The 23,575-nt window shown below is 38.4% G+C and overlaps 1 protein-coding gene and 1 long non-coding RNA gene across 4 annotated transcripts in view; both read left to right on the top strand.

Annotated features, from left to right (window-relative positions):
* Positions 1–23,575, top strand: part of dpp10 (dipeptidyl peptidase like 10) — a 798,815-nt gene that overhangs the window by 478,838 nt on the left and 296,402 nt on the right. For all 3 annotated transcript variants that reach the window (XM_008109652.3, XM_003214894.4, XM_008109657.3), the window contains exons 2-3: positions 9,422–9,536; positions 16,918–17,013. In XM_008109652.3, coding sequence (XP_008107859.1) covers positions 9,422–9,536; positions 16,918–17,013 — 211 coding nt within the window. The remainder of the gene's footprint in view (positions 1–9,421; positions 9,537–16,917; positions 17,014–23,575) is intronic.
* Positions 17,020–23,575, top strand: part of LOC134295326 (uncharacterized) — a 33,060-nt gene continuing 26,504 nt past the window's right edge. Inside the window, exon 1 of the long non-coding RNA XR_010001868.1 lies at positions 17,020–23,575. This exon is cut by the window's right edge and continues 25,885 nt beyond it. This is a non-coding gene — a long non-coding RNA (uncharacterized LOC134295326).

The raw sequence follows: 23,575 nt of genomic DNA, 5'->3' as shown, positions 1-23,575 counted from the left end.
ATGTATGTTGCAGGTGTGCAATATCAGCTTGCCAAAAATGCATGCGATATGGAAAAGGAGGGTAGAAACAGGTCCATGCATGTATTTGGGCTGATCATTCTATTTGAGGGTAAAGCAGTGAACAAGTGCATTCAAATCCATCCTGTTTCATGAACTCTGGTAACCGTGATGCAGGGCAAGGAAAAACACTCCATGGTTTGTATTAGAAGAAAGGCAGGATGTAAACTGAGTAACTGAACAAATAAATACATTTGTGGCTCTAGAGACAAGCTATAGTGGGAGTGGTGGAGGTTACTGCAGCTGTTGTAAAATTTGTAATAAAAAATTGTTGTTTTCCAGCTCGGCCAAGGTTGCCATATTATTTAGTCAGCTGCATTTTAATGGATCTGTGCAGTTTATAACTACAAGCACAGAAATGGTCCACATATGTTCATGAATGCCATGCTTTCTGTAGATGCATTCATAACTCAAAAGAAAAGGAATAGGGAAGTCTTCCTCAGAAAAATACGTAATGCATTGAATGGAGAATGAACTGGAAAAATCACCTCTGATTATTCCTTGCTCAACAAAACTCTACGAAACTAATGGGTCACCATGACACATGAGGCAACTTGACGACATACACATGCACACAATAATTGTGGTGCTCTTAAGCTTGATGAAGCCAAAAATGTTTCCTCTGCACCACATGTTATCAAGGCTCTATTTTATGTTTTGTCATTCCACATCTGTAATGGAACCATGAATAAGGCTTGTTAAGACATTTCTGTTTCAATTAATTGTTCACTCAGATTGTTCATGCAGTAGTGTAAGGCAACACCTCATATGGCGTTACCTTATGTTGTGACTGCGCCTTCGGGGATTATGGTTGATGGTGATGGAATTCGAAGAGGAAGAAAAAACCCTCGTGATGAGGGTTCACTGGAGGAGTTGCGCAGGAAGCGACGTAGAGAGCTATATGGGGGATCTTCTGAGGAAGATTCAGATGGGGAGATGGATGCTGAGGAACAGGTGGTGGCTGGGGAAGCGGGCACTGAATGGGCACAGCCACCAGAGATGTCTGGGGATTTGGGGCCTATGGATACTTCTGAACCTGGGGTTTCTGCAGGAGCTGATCCCAATTGGGATGCTTGAAGAAGGGAGGATGGTTCTTTAAGTGTTCATGGGGCTAAGTGTGGGCAGGATGATTGGGACTCCGACGAATTGCTAGGTACTCCAGATCCACGAGCTCTAGCTGTGTGGAGTTCAGACTCTGAGTAGATTTGGGACACCTGGTGTTTGGGTGTGAGTGTTTGGTCACCCAGGAGGAAGGGGAATAAAATGGGAATGTTTGGCCACTGCACTTTGCGTGTGGCAAGGTGTTGCTGAGGCACCATTGGGATCTCTGTGTTTCCATGAAGACTGGACTTGGACTATGATTTGAATCTGCTGATATCACCTAGCTTGGCTCTCGCTGTGTCTTATCGTGGACCTGTTTTGGATGACTGCACCCTCTTCGGACTTTGGATTGAATTTGACCTGGCTTCTGTCTACTCCCTCTGACTGACGGCTACTCCCGGCTTCTGACTATTGGTTTGTCTTTCGGAATTTCTGCTGCCTCCTGACCTGACCTTGGATTCTTCTGACGACGGCTATTCATCATCCCTTTGAGGCTTTCGGCTTATCTGCACTGTGGAAGCAGCTTTATTGCTTTTCTAGTTTGTTTATTTTCCAGCAATTAACTCTATTTGTTTTCCAAAGCTGAATTGAAGCGTTATTTAGTTTTTTATTGAATGCCAGCATGGGAAATTAGTGTGACTCGTTTTTGAGTTATTATTGTCCAATCTACTCTCGAAACACTGAAAAGTGAAGTGTTTCAAGGATATTTCCTGTGTTTATGTTATTTTCTGGCTTATCTTCGGAATAAATTCTGTTTTGTATGTTAACTGGCGTCTGACTTATGACACCTTACAGTAGCACATTTGCATAGATTCAATACCTGTGAAATCATATATTTCTACTTAATTTTTTTCAGATTATAATCTTATAGGATGTACCAATAGCTTTGATACACAGTGCCTTTTGAAGACAAAGATTACTATATATGTTAAAGCATTTGCCCTACATAGGATAAGGACCTGTGAGCTATCTATATGCTATATATAGTATTGGTTTAGAAAGTAATTTGGTAAATCCTTCCCTCTTGTTTACATACTTTGGCAGAATCCAAACTCACAGATGGTTGTCTTTAGAACTGATTAAGTATTTTTGCTTAGTGCAGAATGCACGTATTTAGTAGAAATGAAGTCTCACACTGGGTTGTACATGCACATATTAGTTGATATTTAATTAACATGAATATCACAACCATCCTTCAGTCTCCATAAAAGGTTATTTGGTTCTGCTATGTTTTGATGATTTTTTTTCTGGTGCAATTTCCACCATATGGTTTGTATTGTGTTTAATGATGCATCAATGCTCTTTTGTTGTGTTGTATAAAATCTAGATAGAAGTTGAAATGTGTAGATCTGTGCAGGATAGTAGTCTAGGGAAAGTATATGCTTAAGGAATTAATATATTTTCCTTCAGTAATAACTGATGCAAACATACATTTATATACTTTTATATGATAATAGTTTGGAAATAGAAACTGAGATCCAAATTAAATACCAGATATGATATATGATGACAATTTTGATCTAATCTTACAGGGCATATACAGGAACAGCATTAACATATGGAATATTGTGTAGTACTGATATAGGGCACTGGTCATCAGGGTTGCCATCTCTACTTGGCTATGGAAACTCCCTGAATGATGTTAAATAGTCATTATCTGTAATGGTGCACATACTTTATATAATTAATGTAGTTTGATACCTCTTGAACTGCCATGGCTGGATGCTACGGGATCATGGGAACTGTAGTTTTACAGGGTTTGCAAAGACTACTGGTGCTCCACAAACTTCAAATCCCAGGATTGCATAGCATTGTGCCATGGCAGTTAAAGTGGTGTCAATCTGCATTAATTCTACTGTATAGAGATGCTCTCAGTTTCAAACAAAGGAAATATTTTCCATTCCTGGCTTCACCTGGTTATATAGCATGACTAAATTATTTTTATCAACCACTTTAATACCTAAGTTTTTTCAGTTTCTTGTAGTTCTTTCTCTTGGTACAGTAGAGTCTCACTTATCTAAGCTAAACGGGCCAGCAGAAGCTTGGATAAGCGAATATCTTGGATAATAAGGAGGCATTAAGGAAAAACCTATTAAACATCAAATTAGGTTATGATTTTACGAATTAAGCACCAAAACATCATGTTATACAACAAATTTGACAGAAAAAGTAGTTCAATACGCAGTAATGTTATGTTGTAATTACTGTATTTATGACTTTAGCACCAAAATATCACGATATATTGAAAACATTGACTACAAAAATGGCTTGGATTATCCAGAGGCTTGGATAAGCGAGGCTTGGATAAGTGAGACTCTACTGTATTTTAGCAGTAGTTAATTATTATTTTGTAAGCATATACACAGTTAGTGTTCAGTTCCATTGATGTGTGTATATATACATGCATTCTACATTTATGGATGGATGTACGGTGAAATATATTCCTGGAATGAAACTTTGTTTACATTTTGGTGTGCTTATACCTCCCAGAGTTAAAATATAGAGAAATAATGTTATCTCCTTTCAAGAATGTGTAGGAAAATTGCAAGGTTGGATGGGTGGCGACTACCTTACTTTAGGACAGCGATGGCCAACCTATGACACTCGTGTCAGCACTGACACACCTAGCCATTTTTGGTGACACGCTGCCGCATGCAGATTGATTGGATGACTATGTCTTTTGTGGCCAAATTCGGTGTGATTTGGTCCAGTGGTTTTGTTGTTTACTCCATGGGAATTAATACACATTACATTTATATATAATAATTATATCAATCTATTATTATTGTATATTATCATATGATTACTATTATATTATTATATTATTCATTATTCATGACTACATTAAAACTAGAATAGAGAGAATAGAGTGTGGAAACTGGAAGAGGTACCATTGATTGTTGTACATGGACATAATGGTAGTAAATAGTTTTTGATTTATTAAATACAGTTATATATTACAATTATACATTTTTGTTATTTAAACTATACGTATTGCAAAATTATGGTTTTTTTCTTGAAGTGACACAGCACCCAAGTCATACTAGGGTTTTTTTTGGTGAATTTTGACACACCAAGCGCAAAAGGTTGCCCATCATTGCTTTAGGACAAGGTGATGGAGGGTAAGTTTTATAAAATATTTTTAAAATGCTGGGGGGTTTTTTTGTCAGCAGTTAGCTAAAGAATTGGCACATGCTCAGCAATACAACCAGAAGAAAGTAAAAAAAAGATTGAGAATTTGCAAGGGTTATAGCAGGTGGCAGTGGCTGCAAAGGCATTTGAAAAGGCAGTTGAAAGGGGTAAGGGAGACTATCACCAACCGTTTCAATTGCAAAGTAAAGCAACTTCCCTCCCCTTTAAAAAAGAAGACTTTTCTCAGAGTTCAGTTTTTGCAGAAATTTTCTTTTCACTCAGGTCACAAATTGTTAAAAATAAAAATAAAATTAAGCACAGAAGTACTTAAAAGTCATTACACCACTGACATTTCAAACTGATTGATTTGGAAGTCAAATATAGTTAATGTTCATAATTCACAAATGAATAAGTTTTGGCTTCATTCCAACAAATGTTTAATGTAAACAGAAGCTGGTTACTGGTTAATTTGAATTTTCTACATGCATGCAAGTAGTTAGTATGCTGCTGGTTTTTCGTGTTTTGACTTTGTTTATTCTCATGCTTTATTTATTCCCCAAAATTATTTTCATGTCAAAGCCATGCTCTGACTTTATTTTTATTTAATAAAATATTTATATCATGTCCTACACCCAATGATTTCGCGGCTGCATACAATAAAATAAATTTAAATAATTTAAAGCAATTTAAAATGCAAGAAAGGAAAATATGAAGTACAGTTTAAAACAACAAAGTACAGTAGTTAAAACATGTAAATGTACATAATCGATAAAATCAATAAACCCCAACAGTTTTAAAACTGGGTTGTTGTGAGTTTTCCAGGCTGTATGGCCATGTTCCAGAAGCATTCTCTCCTGACATATTGCCCACATCTATGGGAGGCATCCTCAGAGGTTGTGAGGTACTGTATATTGGAAAACTAAGCAAGGGAGGTTTATATATCCGTGGAAGGTCCAGGGTGGGAGAAATAACTCTTCTCTTTTGGAGGCCAGTGTGAATGTTGTAGTTAATCACCTTGATTGGCATTTAATGGCTGCTTCCTGCCTGGGGGCGTTTGTTCGGAGGTGCTAGCTGTCTCTGATTGATTCATATCCACAATTCCTGTTTTCAGATTGTTTTTCTGTATTTACTGTCCTGATTTTAGAGTTTGTTTTCATACTGGTAGCCAGATTTTGTTCAATGTCATGGTTTCCTCCTTTCTGTTGAAATTGTCCACATGCTTCTTGTGGATTTCAGTGGTTTCTCTGTGTAGTCTGACATGGTGGTTGTCGAGCTGGCCCAGCATTTCTGTGTTCTCAAATCATATACTGTGTCCAGGTTGGTTCATCAAGTGCTCTGCTATGGCTGACTTCTCTGGTTGAGTTAGTCTGCAGTGCCTTTTCTGTTCCTTGATTAGTTTTAAAACTTGACAAAATTAAGCCAATGCCAGTGCATACTATAATCAGTGTCAAAGGTCAGTGCTTTTAACAAAAAGTCACAGGGAAGTCTTGAGTTCTGTTGAACCTATGTTGCAGCTGATCCCTGTGTATCCCCAGGTTTAGGGCAAAATTGGCTCTACAAAATGCACTGTAGAAACCTGCCTCTGCTGAAGCACAGTAAAAGATCCTAAACATGAGCACGGTAAAAGATCCCAAACATGCACCCCAAGGGTATGTTAAGGCATGTAAAAATCATTTTGTGTGTATGCAGGGCTGTAGCCAGAAAAAATTTTCGGGGGGGGGGGGGTGGTTGAAAATTTCGGGGGGGGGGGGGGTTAACCCCTAGCACACACCCCTCCCTGCTACAAACCTGTCAATATCTGCTTGAGATAGTGCCTGGAGGGGTTCTTAATGTCTTGTGTCTCATAGACTTAGCATGGGGATTTGGTTAACCAGTTAAAATTCATGAGTAAACCAGGTTTTTTTTATAACCTGAAAAATTTCGGGGGGGGGGTTGAACCCCTAAAACCGCCCCCTCGCTACAGGCCTGTGTGTATGTCAACAGAAAAAATGCGAAGGACGAAGCTGACTGATTGGGCCACACCCAGGGAGCTACCTGAGCTTGGGAGTTTTGGCAACAGTTACAGTTTCTGCTAGAGCTCAGTTTGGAAAAGAGCTTACCAAGAGAGGTTTTTGTTTCTGGGCTGCTGGAGGAAGACATTTCACATGGACATCTAAGGACTATTTGAATCTCTCTTAAAAGGACATGGTGTGAGTCAGTGCAACTTGTCTTATGAATGTATATATGTTGCTCTGCATTTTGAAGAGTAAACTTATTATTCATCTGTGTAGCATATATTTTCTCTGGCAAGACAGTGTGTGGACTGGTCAAATGTGAACTACATGTTATTTTCATTCCTACACAGGGCATGGCTGGGCTTCAGAGGGCTAATCAGCCCCCTTTTAATAGTTATTTTCTTTTTCCCACTATCCTGAATAATAATAATACAGTAGAGTCTCACTTATCCAACATAAACAGGCCGGCAGAATGTTGGATAAGCAAATATCTTGGATAATAAGGAGGGATTGAGGAAAAGCCTATTACACATCAAATTAGGTTATGATTTTACAAGTTGAGCACCAAAATATCATGTTTAACAACAAATTTGAAAGAAAAAGTAGTTCAATATGCAGTAATGTTATGTTGTAAGTACTGTATTTACGAATTTAGCACCAAAATATCACGATGTATTGAAAACATTGACTACAAAAATGCATTGGATAATCCAGAATATTGGATAAGCGAGTGTTGGATAAGTGAGACTCTACTGTAATAATAATAAGATTCATTTGTATTCCACCCTATCTCCCCCAGGGGACTCATGCTTCTGGTGTGCTGATGTTCATCTCCCCAGGAAATAAGGGACCCCCCCTCCACCCGCCAAGCTCTGTGTTCAGTGTAATCACCTTCCATGTCTCAAACTGGTTCTAGACCTGTCAATATAATTACCCTGCATAAAACAGTTACAGTGGAGTCTCACTTATCCAAGCCTCTGGATTATCCAAGCCATTTTTGTAGTCAATGTTTTCAATATATCATGATATTTTGGTGCTAAATTCGTAAATACAGTAATTACAACATAACATTACTGCATATTGAACTACTTTTTCTGTCAAATTTGTTGTATAACATGATGTTTTGGTGCTTAATTTGTAAAATAATAACCTAATTTGATGTTTAATAGGTTTTTCCTTAATCTCTCCTTATTATCCAAGATATTCGCTTATCCAAGCTTCTGCCGGCCCATTTAGCTTGGATAAGTGAGACTCTACTGTACTTTTGAACTGATTCCATATTGGATTATAGTGTCAGTAAAATGTCCTACATCTAAGCAGAACCATATTCCAAAGAGTTTAATGTATACAGGACTTTAGACTTAAGATATTCCAAAATATCATCGGAATGCATGAATTTATTCATTTAATTTCATCTAGTAGAGCAAAAGGGGCCTCTGGTGGCACAGTGTGTTAAAGCGCTGAGCTGCTGAACTTGCGGACCCAAAGGTCCCAGGTTCAAATCCCGGGAGCGGGATGAGCGGCCACTGTTAGCCGAGGTCCTGCCAACCTAGCGGTTTGAAAACATGCAAATGTGAGTAGGTCAATAGGTACCGCTCCGGCAGGAAGGTAACGGTGTTCCATGCAGTCATGCTGGCCACATGACCTTGGAGATGTCTAAGGACAACGGCGGCTCTTCGGCCTAGAAATGGAGATGAGCACCAACCCCCAGAGTCGGTCACGACTGGACTTAACATCAGGGGAAACCTTTACCTTTTAGTAGAGCAAAAAGTATTCTCCACATTCATATTTCCCTGGCATTTCATCCACCTTCCCCCTTTTTGTCTAGTAACTCGGTGAATTAGGTTAAACTAGGAGTGCTATATTATTCCTAAGTGCTAAGAGTGCTGTATTATTGGTCAACTGGTCTTTGATCTGATGTTAAAGGATTTCCTAAAACAGTACCTACATTCCAAGGGGTCTCTGCTTAAAATAGTAGCTTGGTGTGTTATTCCTTGTTAATACCATACTCTAATGCAGCTTGACACATGTGACTCAGTTTTCATTCATAAAATATTGAAGAATATACTAGTCAGAAAATTCCTCTCCAAATATATTTAGAGCAGGCCCATAGCCAGGATTTTGATTCCAGGGCGGAGGGGGGGGGGGGGCTGAGTCTGAGTGAGAGAGGATGTACCCTAGCAAACCTTTTGTATCGTTATCCCAATACCCCCATGCATATGGGATATATTGAGCATGGTGATCAGATCATGATATGAATAAACATAACAGTTTAAATAATACCAGTAAGGCCTTCTTGTGGGCTAACCTGAGAATTTCGGGGGGGGGGGAGAGCTGAAGCCCCTCAATCCCCCCCCGATACATGCCTGATTCAGAGGGATCACCTCACACCTCATTATAATCAATGAAATGTAGCACATGCCACAAGATGGTAAATGATATTGTACCATGTACTATTTTAAAAACAACAACAAAAATAGAAATAATATACAGTTTGCATTTATTTTACTGAAGGATTTAAACCTCCTTGCCTAATTCGGATTGGAAACGTTGTGCACCTGCATCATATGGAAAGAAGTGTGCTTACATGTGCCAACAATTCTAGAACCCGTTCTTAAATGCTACTACAAAATGTTGATTTTTATGAGTCATGGAGGAGCACTTCAGAAACAGGATACAGAATAATAAATTATTTTCAATTATAATATTTAATTTTAAGATAATCTGATGTTAAAGTCTTTTTTCGTTCTTAATGGGAAGTTTAACACTTCATGCTATAAACTACATGTATTTAAAGCTTAATGGTTGATGCCACTTTAGGTGGAATTGTAGTAAATGTGTATGTTTTATTTCCCTAATTATTTTGCAAAGTGTTACCCTGAAGTACATTAGTACATTAAAACACCAGTCATATTCTTGTCAACCTTTATACTGCTTCAATATCCTCCCTCCCTCCCTCTTGATTAGTATTTTTTTTAAAATAGAGGATTCAAGCCCTTCTAAATGACTGATTGAAATGCTGCAAAATGAAGCATGATGATCAGATTGCAGACTGTGATGATAACTATGCATATAGCAAGACCTTTTACTTTATAATGCATAGCAAGTAACTGAAACATTTTTTTTATTCCTCCTAGGATCTTGGAAGCAACAGTCCCCCACAGAGGAATTGGAAAGGAATAGCCATTGCGCTGTTGGTGATTCTTGTTGTATGTTCACTCATCACAATGTCTGTAATTCTTTTAACACCAGGTAGGATGATTTTATTTATATATTATCTAAACACATTGCAGTACCTATTTTTTATTTATATCATCTTCTATGACTTATTTTTCTTTCTGCATTAAAGTTTGGTCTCTTTCTTTCAGTGCTCCCTTAATGCTATGAAAACTATAGCTAAAAACCCCTCTTTTGACAAAAACATCCATGTATAGCAAGGCTAGGATGTGTGTTCCTCCTAATATTGTTAGACTGCAACTTTTGGCATTCCTCACTACTGCCTGTATTGGTTAATGCTGCTGGGAATTATATTCCAAAATCATTAGAACAGTGGTTCTCAACTTGTGGGTCCCCAGATGTTTTGGCCTTCAACTGCCAGAAATCCTAACAGCTGGTTAACTGCCTGCGATTTCTGGGAGTTGTAGGCACAAACACCTGGGGACTCAAAGGTTGAGAACCACTGCATTAAAAAGTCTACATGAGTCCCATTCTGATATAGATAATGACGATTTATTTCTATTATCAGAATAAACATACAGAAAATATACAAAACAACAGTATGAATTTTCTGATGATACCCAAGGAGTCATAATGGTTGATTTCTTTGACTCTGCTCACACCTGCTGCATCCAATAACTGGAAGAAGGTCAATACACTGGCACAGTACAGCTATACATAACTGAGGCTGGTGTTTCTTGGTGAAAGTTTAATGTTTCTTTCCTGATTCCTGTTAGAAATAGTGAAAATTGCTTTGTTGCTCTCCTAGTGCCAGCCTGCTGCATGAGAAATGTGGATGACACATCACATAATCAACTGGTTGCTAGCCTCTGCGAGATGACAACATAATAATTTATGGTGTTAGAACCCCACCATCACAAGACGTCATTCTTAACCAGCATTGGTAGTATTAGCAGGCCTCTCCCTTAGTCCTATTTACTCATATAATCCAGTTCAAAGCAGATAATCTGGAGTCAGATTGTGGGATATAAGGCAGTATAGATCCAGCCTAGGTGTGGTAGCGAATTCTGACAGTTGCATTTGTAGTTCGTGGTGAGAATTAGAAGCCTATTTATTATTCATTCTGGAAAGTGGCAAGAGGAGGAAGGGAAGGTCTCCAGGCACCAGGGATAGTGGAAAAGCAGGGAGAAAGAAGGAGGTGGCCATATTTTTTAGCTATCCCTTCCCCTCCCAATAGTCCTGGTAGTAATGCAGTATTTTAAGTCACTTTCTATTTTGAAAAAAAAAGAAAATAAGGTCTGGGATTTGGAGGGCAAGACACACACGCACCCCCTCACACACACCACATCTGCCCAATCACTGTGGTCTCATGCAAATTGTTTCCAGGTGGCATTCAGTGATCTTATTCTTCAGAATGTGACATGTATAAATTTTGGAAAGGGAACAGACAAGATGTTTAGAAATGGTTTGGAGTCAGTTAGAGGTGTATGAATTCCTAGACAGTAAAGCAAAAGGACCGTTTATCAAAGAACTTAAAAATCCCTTGGTGGCAGAGATCTGATGCGGAATTTGCAAATGTTCACCCTAATGTTCCTGTCCCCCAATTTTTCTGTATTCTTTCTGGATTTTGGTCTGTAGTTACAATTCATTCAAATTGAATAACACAACTTCTTTATTTTCTTTTGTTTTGGAGAATGTAGCAACATATTAGTCTTCTGAAGCCTGTAGGAAAAAATGGTATAATTATTTTCTGTGTTTTTTTTCAAGTCAGAAGATGCTCCTTAAGATTTTGTTTCCTGATAGCTTAAGTTTATATAGAATAGAAAATAAAATTATTTTTCCATTTTTTTGGTAGACTACAAGGGACAGTAGAAAAAGTTACTTGCTTTCTTTTTAATTATTTTTTTAAATAATCTTATTATTTGTTTACATTTTAAAAAAAGAAACCCTAAAAATCACAGCTATAGAAATGCAAGGTGAATAAAATTATTTTATAGAGCAACGGTGAAAGAAAATGTTTGCTTGATCAACAAGAAGCTAAATGCTTGGAATATGAGTTACAAAAATAATAGATGTTATAAATGTAATATTTAGTAGATTCCTTCTAAAATATCACTAGGGTATTTTCCAACGGGCAATACAAGTACAGACCTCACTTTTTTATTTTTGAACACAGAACAAAATTAAAATAAAATATCCATATTTTTCAATTGCAATTGTAGAGATAAAAGAAATATATGAATTGTTTACTTCTCTGCAATTGGATTGTATTTGGATCTTGAGTGTTGGGTGGTAATGCTAATTTAAATTACCTCACTATTTTGACAGCAGCTGTATTTATTCAGAATACAGCATGCATACTGTTTGTGTGTGTGTGTGTGTGTGTGTGTGTGTGTGTATAAAAATGGGAAGATTTATAGTTCTCAACTAACTGTGTGCATACATGCAGGGGCTCCACGGTTCTATGGTGCTTCTCGCCTCCTCCTTTTTCCTCCTCCTCCTCCTGAGAAATGCAGGGAAATTAAAGCTTAGAGCTGCTGAAACAGCAGCAGTGTCCTCCTAGGGCACAGACTTTTTCTCCCTGAATCTCTTGTTGCCCACATTCTTTTTCTTGTTGCCCAGACCCCCCCCCCTTGCCTTCTTAGCTTTCAAAACCCTATTTTCCTGCCACCGCTCAGGGAGTTCTTTGATTATGCTATTCCTGCATGGCAGAAGAGAGTTGAACTGGATAGCCTCTGATGTTTCTGTTGTTGTTGTTGTTGTTGTTGTTGTTGTTGTTGTTGTTGTTGTTGTTGTTACAAAGGCTAGATGACCATACGTTGGAAGGTGCTTTGGTTGTGCTTTTCCTGTAAGACAGAAGGGGGTTGGACTAGATGCCCTCTGGGGGTCTTCCACTGAAATTCTGATAAGTTTATGTTGGTTAAAATTGTTCTTCATTTTAAATATTGTATTGTTCTTTCTTTTTTGCACTACATACAAGGTATGTGTAGTATGCAAAGTAACTTGTTCATGTGTTTTTCAATTAGTTGACACAAACACTCTCCATCCATCTACCACTGTCCTGGCCCGTCTGTCAAATTTTAAAATGCAATGTGGCCCCTGTGTCCAAAAGTTTGCCCATGCCTGATACATATTATATTATATTAACATTTCTTGGGGCTCCATGAGAAACTTTTTATTCAAAAAGGACTTCATGGCTGAAGAAGTTTGAGAACCCCTTGCTTTAATCTAATTGTTGTATCCTAAAGCTTTCGTGTTTTGTGGAATCTAGCAGAAGGGGAGATATCCCTTAATAAGGCATTGCAGCAAAATAAAATTAATTAACTCATCAAAACATGGTTTTAACTTCTTTATTAATCAGGAAAGTATTAAGCAATATTTGGTGGCTAACAAATTAATAATGTAATGAGTCATTGAATTAGTTGTGTCTGATTTCTTTTAGTGTATTGAAACAATGACAATTCAAATGGATAGTCAACAAATAACTAATTAATTTATAGTAACATATGAAAAAACTGTACATCCCATTCACGAACTGTTGCAGATACAAAACAGTCAGAAAGTGAGAAGGCTATTCTGGTGAACTTTATAGTTGGAATTAATTGAATTAATACACTGTGCTAGATTGGGTTTAAGACAGTCAGCTTAAGAGATGCTGGGAAGAACTATTTAAGAAAGCATTATACTTTGCATGAGCTTTTTTGTACACCACACATCTACACACAGCCAGCTATCTAATGGCATGGAAGTGTCAAATGGCATTTTGTATTTAATTTCAGTATTAATATTTACAGAGTTTAAATTCTTTCATATAGAGACTTTTCTGTAACCTTGTGGTCCAGCTTTTGGTGCTGTAAATACTTGTTGCATCTAAATTGCAATCATTCCTCAATTTATTTTGGTGTGGGAAGCTTGATCAGCCCCAAGGTATGACGCACAAACCAAAGACAGCTGTGTAGAAGAGCTTGATATTACAGTTAACAAAGCCTTTGACATCCAGTCACTAACAATCTTGTCACATGGCCACCAGAAGTGCTCCATTTCAATCAGATGGGGAAAGCGTGGAGTGCACAGCTTCCTCCCATGAATTCCAATGCCAACACAGGAGCCCTCCCATGTTACCCTGATGACAGCATGCGTCGGTTCCGCCCTTCTTCTCCCATGGAGCCAGACTGGCATCACCTGATGGGAGCTGGCGGGCTCCATGGGTGACCTGGGCAAAACTGGCATATGCCACCAATTATAACCCCATGTGAAGAGGTTTTCTTCCTCATTCTCTATTTAGTTGAAAGGGTTTTTTTGTTTCATTTTTAGTTGCATTGGCATTGTGAGTATAGTGAAGGAAGCCTGGAGAAACATAGATTTTTGGTATCAAGTTGCAGCAGTGTTTCTACAGTAAACAATGCAATACCCCTTGAGCTTGAAAACAGTGGAATTCTACTCCAGCTGATCTTACTGTGCGCAGCTAACTCCAGGATTGATCACTGATCAAAACAGAGAGAACAAGCATCTTATGTATTCGGAATTGTATCAAGAACAATTTTCTTGGAGCACATTTCTTGCTTATTTTTCCTAAGACTTTGAATAGGACCAAGGACTATGGTCTGTTTCCCAGCCTCCTGACTTCTCCCGGAGACTATAATCATTATAGTGGGAAGGGTTTGGGGCAGTTGAATAAGGCTTGTTAGTCAATAGTTTTGATATCAGGTGATGATCCTGTCCACTTGTTTGCTTCCCCATATCCCCTCCTGCCGACCTCAGTATAGTGGGAGAACAGCCAGATGATGCTCATCCACCCCAATGTGCTCTTTTCCTTACTCAACTTGTTCATGGAACGCTACCTGCTGGCATAGCTACCCTTATGCCTCCTAACAGCATGGACGTGTACTACCTGGCAAGAGAGGGTGAGGGAGTTTGTCCAGGACCAAGTATGGGTCCTTTCATACAGGCCCCATATCCCAGGATCTGATCTCAGATTTTTTGTTTATCCCAGATTATCTGGCAGTGCAGACTCATATAATTCAGTTTAAACCAGAAAACTTGGAACCAGATCCTGGGATATAGGGCCTGTCTGGAAGGGCCCTATGATACACTTCCTCGCCCTCTCCCAGTAATTGTTACATGACCATGGGGAATCAGGAAATTTGTGAGTTGGGAGACTGCTTTTTCTCCAGGAGAACATATTAAAAAACCACACAGTTTTCAAAGATATTACCAGAGCTCAGAAAAGATTTTTAAAATTACTTTCACCTATGTATCCCTATTTCACACTATATTTTCCTGTTTGCCTGTGTGTTCCTTTGGGACTACAAACTCAAATGTTATGACAGTACAAGCTGTATTGAGCTTCCCATTTCAAAATCATTTTATTCCATCTTGTTAATCAAGGCATAGGTAACTAACTATTTTTATCAGCATTCTCTGTCACTATACTGCACAATAATACAGGTAGATTCAGAACTCTGAATGTAAAATATGGGCAGAAAAAATTAGTCAAGGAGTGTGTAAGTAAAACTTTATTTCTATACCATGAACATCTCCAATTGAATTGGAGCAATAGGGAAATGTTTCTAGTTACATTCTGAAACAGTTGTACTTTCTGGGAAAAGAATAAGACAAAACACTACAAAAACAGAAGTTGATTAAGAGTCTTAAGATTGAAGACAATTAAAAGAAATTAAATGTAAATGTTAAAGTTTGTTTGGAAAGCAGTTTGTTGGATTTTGTGAGCAGTAGTTTTATAGCTTTGAGACATACTTGATACATGAATGGAAGAGTTGAAGATATGTGTAGAAAATGTTCTGCACTGCTCATTCAGTGAAATCCATGGACATCACACTATGAACAGTGGTTTGTATTCTCTTGTTAAAAAAATATTTGTATTCAGGAAAATATGGATTTGAAATGAAAGTTTAAAAATTATGTTGAGGGGAAGAAAGCAACACAAAGAGGGAAAATGGTATCAAGATCTTATCAAAAGTATGATAGAAGAGATTAGTTCCAGGAGAGGTTTTGATTTCCTCAGTGCCGTTACGGCTGCCTGAAAAGCCGAAACAGCCAAAGCCTGTTTTGAAAAATGGATCTAACAACCCTAATTACTATCTTTATCATAACATTGGCCCCATCTACACTGACCATATAATGCAGTTCAAAACAAGTTTCAAACTTTGACGGCCAGACACCTCCCTCCCCCCCCCCCCCCCGACAAAAGCATGCAAAAGAAATCCCTTAATACGCATCAGTGCTCTGTGGTTTTTGTAATCCCCATCTGGGACTCAAATTAGTTCCAGGATTTCCTATATAAACATCTGCACATCAAAAAAACCTTTTCATTACTGCTTTGAAACTGCATTAAATGGCCAGTGTAGATGGGCCCATTGACATTTTTATATAACATGTCGGGATATGGATTCCTATATTCTTGAACAGCTTTTCCAATTCTAGTGCTATCCAGATGTTTTGTCTTACAATTCGCTTGGTCATTGATTTGTATTGAGGATGATGACGATGATATACAACAGTGGGAAACATATGGAGGATCCCAAACTGACAAAGTTGTTCTAGAATTATTTCCTTCATCTTGGAAACATTTGTGAACATACTGTAGAGAATAACAGTGCTTGAAAGTGTCTTTAGCAAGCAAAGGACAAAATGACATGCTTGATCTGGATTTGAAATTGGAGGACAGCCTAGACTATTCACATTAAGCTGTGATTAACAACTATGCTACTAATGCAGTAATACTTAGCATGGCCACAAGTGTGTCTTTCTGTACTCACTTATGACTTCATCATACATGTCTTCGGCAGCATCATAGGATGCTTTCACCCCAGTTGATCCATGGAGCCCCACTCCACCCATCACATGGCACACACTCAATTCCATCGGGGCTCTGTGGATCAACTGAGGTGAAAGTGTCTTAAGATACTGTGTCCAGAACACAGGAGGCTTCCAGTATTCCATTGAAAACAATAGGGCCACTGTGTGGGGAAGCCGCATGGCGATGCTTCCCCATGTGTGATGGGGAATTGTCGCTGTGGGTTAGGCGAGGGGCTTGGATTATTCCACTGCCCTTCTGATTTGCCATGGAAGCTGGCGAACCACCCCAGGCAACCTCATCAATGTGATGAGATCCTTAGGCTGTTCTTATTAAATGTTACAAGATTGCTGCTATAATTGAATTGTGACTATTATACAAGCCTCTTTAAGACCATGTATGTATAAAGTACTATGGTATTAGTGAAAATGCATTCACTTTTTACCCTTGTTGATATATCATTCAGAAAATTACAAATATATTTAATGCATGGGGAAAACCCATTTACTACTATAGACTTGATGCTGTGTATTGAAATTGTAGGGCTGCTATTGTGATTTAAACATCTTTGTATCTCTGTTCTTTTTTATTTAAAAATAAGTGATTTGATATTAAAATGTGTTTTTTTATTTTATTTAGATGAACTGTCAAATTCATCAGAAACAAGGTTGTCTTTAGAAGATCTGTTCAGGAAAGAGTTTATAATTCACAATCCAGAAGCCAAATGGATTAATGGTATGTGGCATGTTATTAAGTATTTTGAACAGAAAAAGTTGGGTTGGGCATATTTATAAATAAATTCAAATGCTGTGTTGACCAATTTGTTAATTTGTTGATGAATTCATAATGTGTGAAATTTCTTGTTATTCAGGACTGGTTTTTAATAGTTTTAACGGATGAAATCCAGGCATACTCTTAACATTTTGTAATCATTGCCTTCCAAATTCATATTCAAGTCCCTTCCACACAGCAGTATAAAATCCACATTAAACTGGATTATATGGCAGTGTGGACTCAGATAATCCAGTTAAAAGCAGATATTGTGGAATATTTGCTTTGATATTCTGAGTTATATGGCTGCGTGGAAGGGCCTCATAGATTTGAGGGAAGAGTGCAATATAAATGAGATGATGACGATTATGATGATAATGATTTTAAATTCATAAAGTCTATATTATATTGTAGAAGTGGCAATGAGAATTGCAGGCATCATGTTCAACTGCTTAGGAAACTAACAATAGTCTTGTGAATAATGAATATACTGATTTTTTTCCCTAGTGTTAAAATCTTTGTGATAGAATGAGAACTGTCCCACATTTTATTTATTTATTTAATTATTTACGATACTTTTACCCTGACTTTCTCACCCCGGAGGGGACTCAAGGCTGCCTCACAGTGTGGCAATAATTCAATGCCTTTAAAACAAGTGCAAAATAGACATTTAAATAATAATAATAAACAATAAAATACAACAGTTAAAACAATAATTCTGAAAACAGAGTGAATCTCGTGGTCCAATAGCATGGTCCGGGCCGTTCCATAGGTCATTTCCTTGTCTTCATATCTCTTATTCCACCAAATTTCCAACGGCATTGTCAAAAAGCCATGTTTTAATTTTCTTGCAGAAGATCAGAAGGGAGGGGGCTGATCTAATCTCCCTGGGGAGGGAGTTCCACAGCCGAGGGGCCACCACTGAGAAGGCCCTGCCAATCGTGCCTGTGAAGAGGGCGGAACCGAGAGCAGGGCCTCCCCAGACGGTCTTAGACTCTGAGATGGTTGATAGAGGGAGACACGTTTGGACAGGTAAACTGGGCCAGAACCGTTTAGGGCTTTATAGGCTAAAGCCAGCACTTTGAATTGTACTCAGTAGCAAATTGGCAGCCAGTGGAGCTGCACGCAGCTCTGGTGAACAAGCTGGCTGCGGCCCGTTGGACCAGTTGCAGCTTCTGAACAGTCTTCAAAGGCACATGGTCTTGGGTTTCATTCAAGGTGCTTCAAATAGGGAAGCTTAACAACAAGAAGTTGTACTGGGATAGCCCTTCCATCTCTGTGATTCTACGATTAGAGAAGAAAGGGTAGAGAGAATAGCTGTGTACCACACACAATAACTTTTCAATGTTAATTTATGTAAATCAGCTCAGTATTTGTAAGGACCTCTTCACACAGGCCTTCAGGATTGCCACATGTTATGGCAAATCAAGCAACTGCTATTGGGGGGATGGGGAACCCATTGCCCCATGTCCCATATGGCCCAGCTAACCTTTAAGCCAATCCCATGAGGGTGGGGTGGGAGCCTTGACGGCATTGCTTCCCTCCATTTCTTCTAGTGCAACACAGAAAGCCTTCTGTGTTGCTGCAGTGGCAGCATACTCCTGTTCTCCAATAGTGCAATCTCATCAGACTGGGCTTATTTCAGCGGCATACGTCGTTTCAGCCCTAGTTGACTCACAGAGTTCTTTGGAAGTTCCTTGGTGTCATAAGCCCAGTCTGATGAGGTTGCAAGTCTGCACTTGTATTCAGTTGATTAGTCCTAACCAGAGTAAACCTATTCAATAAACAGTTTCATGATTAGCCACATGTAGGTAAATCCCATTGATTTAATTGGTCTATTCTAGTTGGAAATAACAATAGCATTGAGATCTGATATCTGATTCTTTTAAGGGCTCTCCCACATAGATGTATTAAATTCACATTATCTGCTTTGAACTGGAGTGTATGACAGTGTAGACTAAGATAATCCAGTTCAAATCAAATATTGTGGACTTTCTATTTTGATAACCAGGAGTATCTGGCAGTGTAGAAGAGAGAACACTTGGTTATATCTTTGCTGACTATTTTAACAACATCCAAAATGTTTGGATTTAAAGAATTGTTGGTGTTATGGAAATGTAGGATAGATATTACCGTATTTAGTAGTGAAATAAAATTTGATATTTACATCTTTACCATTTGTACAATTTATTTGCATAATGGAATTTCTGGTTGTTTTCTCATTCTTTGCCATTGCTTTTGCCATATAATACTTTCTAATATATATTTGAAATATTTCAGAGCTACTTTGAAAATGTTATTGAATTCTGGCAAATTGCTGAAAAGGGGTATTATAGCTATTTGTAAATTTCAAATTATAGTTAATGAAAGGGAGAAATATAGGTTTCAAAATTAAGATTTGAATTTTGGATTGCAGTTAAATTGTGCAATCTCTCAATCAATGCAGACCAAATAACCAAAAATGAAATTTAGATTTAGAAATACTACCTGGAGCAGTGGATACTTTTAGATCCAGGAGATGAAGAAACATTTGCTTTAAAACATTTAAAGCTTATTGTGATCATCATGGAGTGATTATATCAAAAGTTAGTTACTTGGAATCTTTTGAAGGGTCTCTAAGGCATCTCCAAAATAGACTCTTAAAGGAAAAAGCGGAGATGTTTCATTTAGATTCAGGAACTGAAATAGCTTTAAAACTTTCCTCTCAAGACAGGTCACTTCGACCACTGGACTGCTTATCTGAAAATTAGGAGTCTGTGAATTATTATAACCATAGCTAAATAAACATGTAAGGCAACATATTTCAGATAGAAAAAATAGGATAAAGTTCCCCACGAAGCACAGTGTGGCATTAATTTGCACTTTGTCCTTTCTACAATGTTGTGATGCTGTTTTATATGTATGGATTTAAGATGAAATGAACACTCTTGTGACACTTTCCAATTGTTTTTGTCATTAGCCATTGACCTATTTTATAAATTCAGTTTTTTTGTATTCATACTCCCCTCCCCATATGCAAATAGGTAATAGCAACTCCATATCCTTACTAGCAGCATTTCTCTCTCTCTCTCTCTCTCTCTCTCTCTCTGAGATTATAATTCAGTTATTTCCTGATGCATATTAACAGGTGTTAGAATAAAAGTTCTCAAGAAATGATAATACTACGTGTACTGATGAAAAAACAGTTCACAACAGAAAATGTCTACTTGCGGATCAGTACATGTATCACAGTTTGCAGAAGGTGAACCAGGGGATTAGATAATGCCATACTAATGAAAAAAAATGAAGAGGTGCTTTTACTTGTGGAATGAATAATAAGAAGTCTCATAGACATGGGGCAATATAAAATATTACCATTGCACATTTAGGAAACTGCATTATTTTTTAATCAAAATACCTATTAATGTATCTTTGCGTGTGTGCATCTATATATATATGTGTGTGTGGGAGCAATAAATTTCCCAACTGACAAAAATATGTCTGGGCATATAATAAATATATGGATATTTTTATATCTTTATAGGATGATATTTATTTTGTTTTGCATTGCATTTTACTCCTTTAATATAAGATCGAAAACTATATCCCAGACACAATGGTCAGGATGAGTGTGGACCAGAACTTCATGAAGATTGAGTTGCTCTTAATTTCTGCATAATATCCATTCCTGAAATGGGGAATATTCCTTGAACCACAGCAACAAAAAGGTCTTTTTTGCAATCTGCTTCTAGGGTGTTGATGTCTAATGTGATGAACAAGAGAGGCAGAAAGCCTGGCTCTGCATGCACAATCCCCTGAGAGCACACAAATGGGCTCTCTGGATAGTGGCCTGTGTCTTTTTATGCTATAATTAAATTCCATCAGATCAGCCACTGCTCTCTAATGTGATTCTGAAAGAGGTCTATGTCTGTCAGGCCTTTGAGGATGTTAAATGAGAGTGCATCTACTTTTAGTAGTATTGATTTTCAACATTTAATAAAAAGTGAAAATTTAAAATGCTGCCAGTGAGTGATACAAAATGTTTCAGATTAAGGACACATTGAAAAAGAAAGATGGGATGTGCCATAGAAGTAGAAATGGAAGGGAATTGCTGTAATTTGTTTAAACTACAGTGCTGTGTTGAATGATGAGGCATCAAAATGGTTATCAGATGATTTAAAATTACAAAAAGGCTGTGCTATTAAAGGAATGCATACAGATTCATTTGCAGAAATCATTATGAAATACATCTAAATTAGCATGGACATGGGAACAGCTTTGGCTAAGGTGATATGTGAATATTGGGACCCAATATTTAGTTCTGTTGGTCCTCTGCCAGGTACTCAAGTGCTCAGTCTGTCTCAGTATTCCTTAGATTAATTTAAGCGCAGCAGCTCTTCACTTATAGGAAATAACTATCCTATAAGAATAGTTTTACAAAGCAACGTCTTGCAGAGCAAATCCCATCACTATTTCTTACCAGGGAAAAGTGAAGAAGGGTAAGCTATCTGGCCCTTCTCCACCATATACCTTTCAGATACCTTGTTGTGGATTTATTTTTAAATGTTTTCCCCACTGTTTTCAGAAGAATTGAAGTGCTCTGTGTACTTGTACAGATCTGGTGCTGCTTTATGGTGTATCTGTAGATCTTCCTCTTTTGCCATGTTCAGCTGTCCACCAAAATGCTTATTTTCTTGTCCCTCTGTCTAAAAGTAGAATTCTGAAATAGGAATTTTCCACATATTATGTGCCCTATGGGATGATATCATAAGGGCCATAGGTTTGCAGGCACAGGTTGTTACGTGTTTAAGCCAGAAAAAACTCATCATCAACTAAACTTTTTAAAAATATCATGTTAGGAATATATGGATTGGCAGCAAAGCACAAATATACCAATCTGGAAGAAGAAAGGCAGCCCTGTGGACTGTACAACTTACTAGGCAATCTGCCTACTATCCCATGCGATAAAGATCTTTGAATGTGCCGTCGACCACAGAATTCGCGAAATTGTCCACCTTACTACCAACCAATGAGGTTTCATCTCCAGTTGTGGTACCATTGATGCAATTCATGTCACTCAATTCTTGGTCGAGAAACATTGGGAGAAAGGAAAGGCACTCTGTATCACATTCCTTGATTTGGGGAAAGTATTTGATCATGTCCCTCATTAAGTTATTTGGTACACTACAACAACATGATGTTCCATAAGAACTGATCAACTGGATCGAGATTCTGTACAGCAATCCAAAAAGCAGAGTTCAGGCTATTGCTGGCACATCTTCAGAATTCCCCATCACTGTTGATGTGCACCAGGGTTCAGCCCTCTCTCCCATCCTTTTCGTTGTTGTAATGCAGGGGTCCCCAAACTTTTTAAACAGGGGGCCAGTTCACGGTCCCTCAGACCATTGGAGGGCCAAACTGTAGTTTTTTTAAAAAACAAACAAACTGTGAACAAATTCCTATGCACACTGCACACATCTTATTTTGAAGTAAAAAAAAAAACCAAACGAGTCTCAATGTTAATAATAATAATAACTATTATAATAATCATCATCATGAAAATAATATAGACGGTTGGGCCATGTAGTCCAACCCCCTTCTGCCTTTGTCCACTAAAAGCGCAAGCAAAGCACCCCTGACAGATGGCCACCCAGCCTCAATGTTAGTAATAATAACAATAAAAATAATATCAAGGGTTGGAAGAGACCCCTTGGGCCACTTAGTCCAGCCCTCTTCTGTCTTTGTCTGCCACAAGCAAAGCACCCTAGCAGATGGCCACCCAGCCTCAATGTTAGTAATAACAATAAGAATAATATCAAGGGTTGGAAGAGACCCCTTGGGACACTTAGTCGAGCCTTCTTCTGCCTTTGTCCACCACAAGCAAAGCACCCCTGGCAGATGGCCACCCAGCCTCAATGTTAGTAATAATAACAATAAAAATAATATTAAGGGTTGGAAGAGACCCCTTGGGCCACTTAGTCCAGACCTCTTCTGCCTTTGTGCACCACAAATTAAATAATAATTAAAATACCTTTGTAAACACAAGCAAAGCTCCAACTCCAGGCAGGCACAGGGCAAGGAAGGAGGCAGGAAAGGCTTGTGCAGGGAGAGGGAGGAGCCAGGAATGGCTACAAACGCTTTTGCAGGGAGAGGTCAGAAAGGGCTGCAAAGGCTTGTGCAGGGAATGGATAGAGCGGCGGCATGCACCTTCCTTGGGGGAGGAGGAGGAAGCCACTGCTGTGGGGGCCGGATAGATGCCTTCCAGGGGCCGCATGTGGCCCGTGGGCCGTAGTTTTGGGACCCCTGTTGTAAAGGATGCAGTTACTAGAGATTTGCAGAAACCGGCACCTTGGACTTTGCTTTATGCTGACAACGTAATGCTTGCTTCTGAGGACAAGGAAGAACTTGAATGTCAAGTGATCGGTTGGCGCAATTCAGTCATTGCCTCAACATCAAAAAGACGGGGTACCTGATGATCAATGAGGAGGGGACTGGTACCATTCAGGTGGATCTTTCAGATCAACGATAACTTCGGATGGCAACCTCT

The sequence above is a fragment of the Anolis carolinensis genome, chromosome 1 (genome assembly GCF_035594765.1).
Source record: "Anolis carolinensis isolate JA03-04 chromosome 1, rAnoCar3.1.pri, whole genome shotgun sequence".
Lineage (NCBI taxonomy): Eukaryota > Metazoa > Chordata > Lepidosauria > Squamata > Dactyloidae > Anolis > Anolis carolinensis.
Note: the sequence above shows the minus strand (reverse complement) of the source record. Positions and strands in the feature narration are given on the sequence as shown.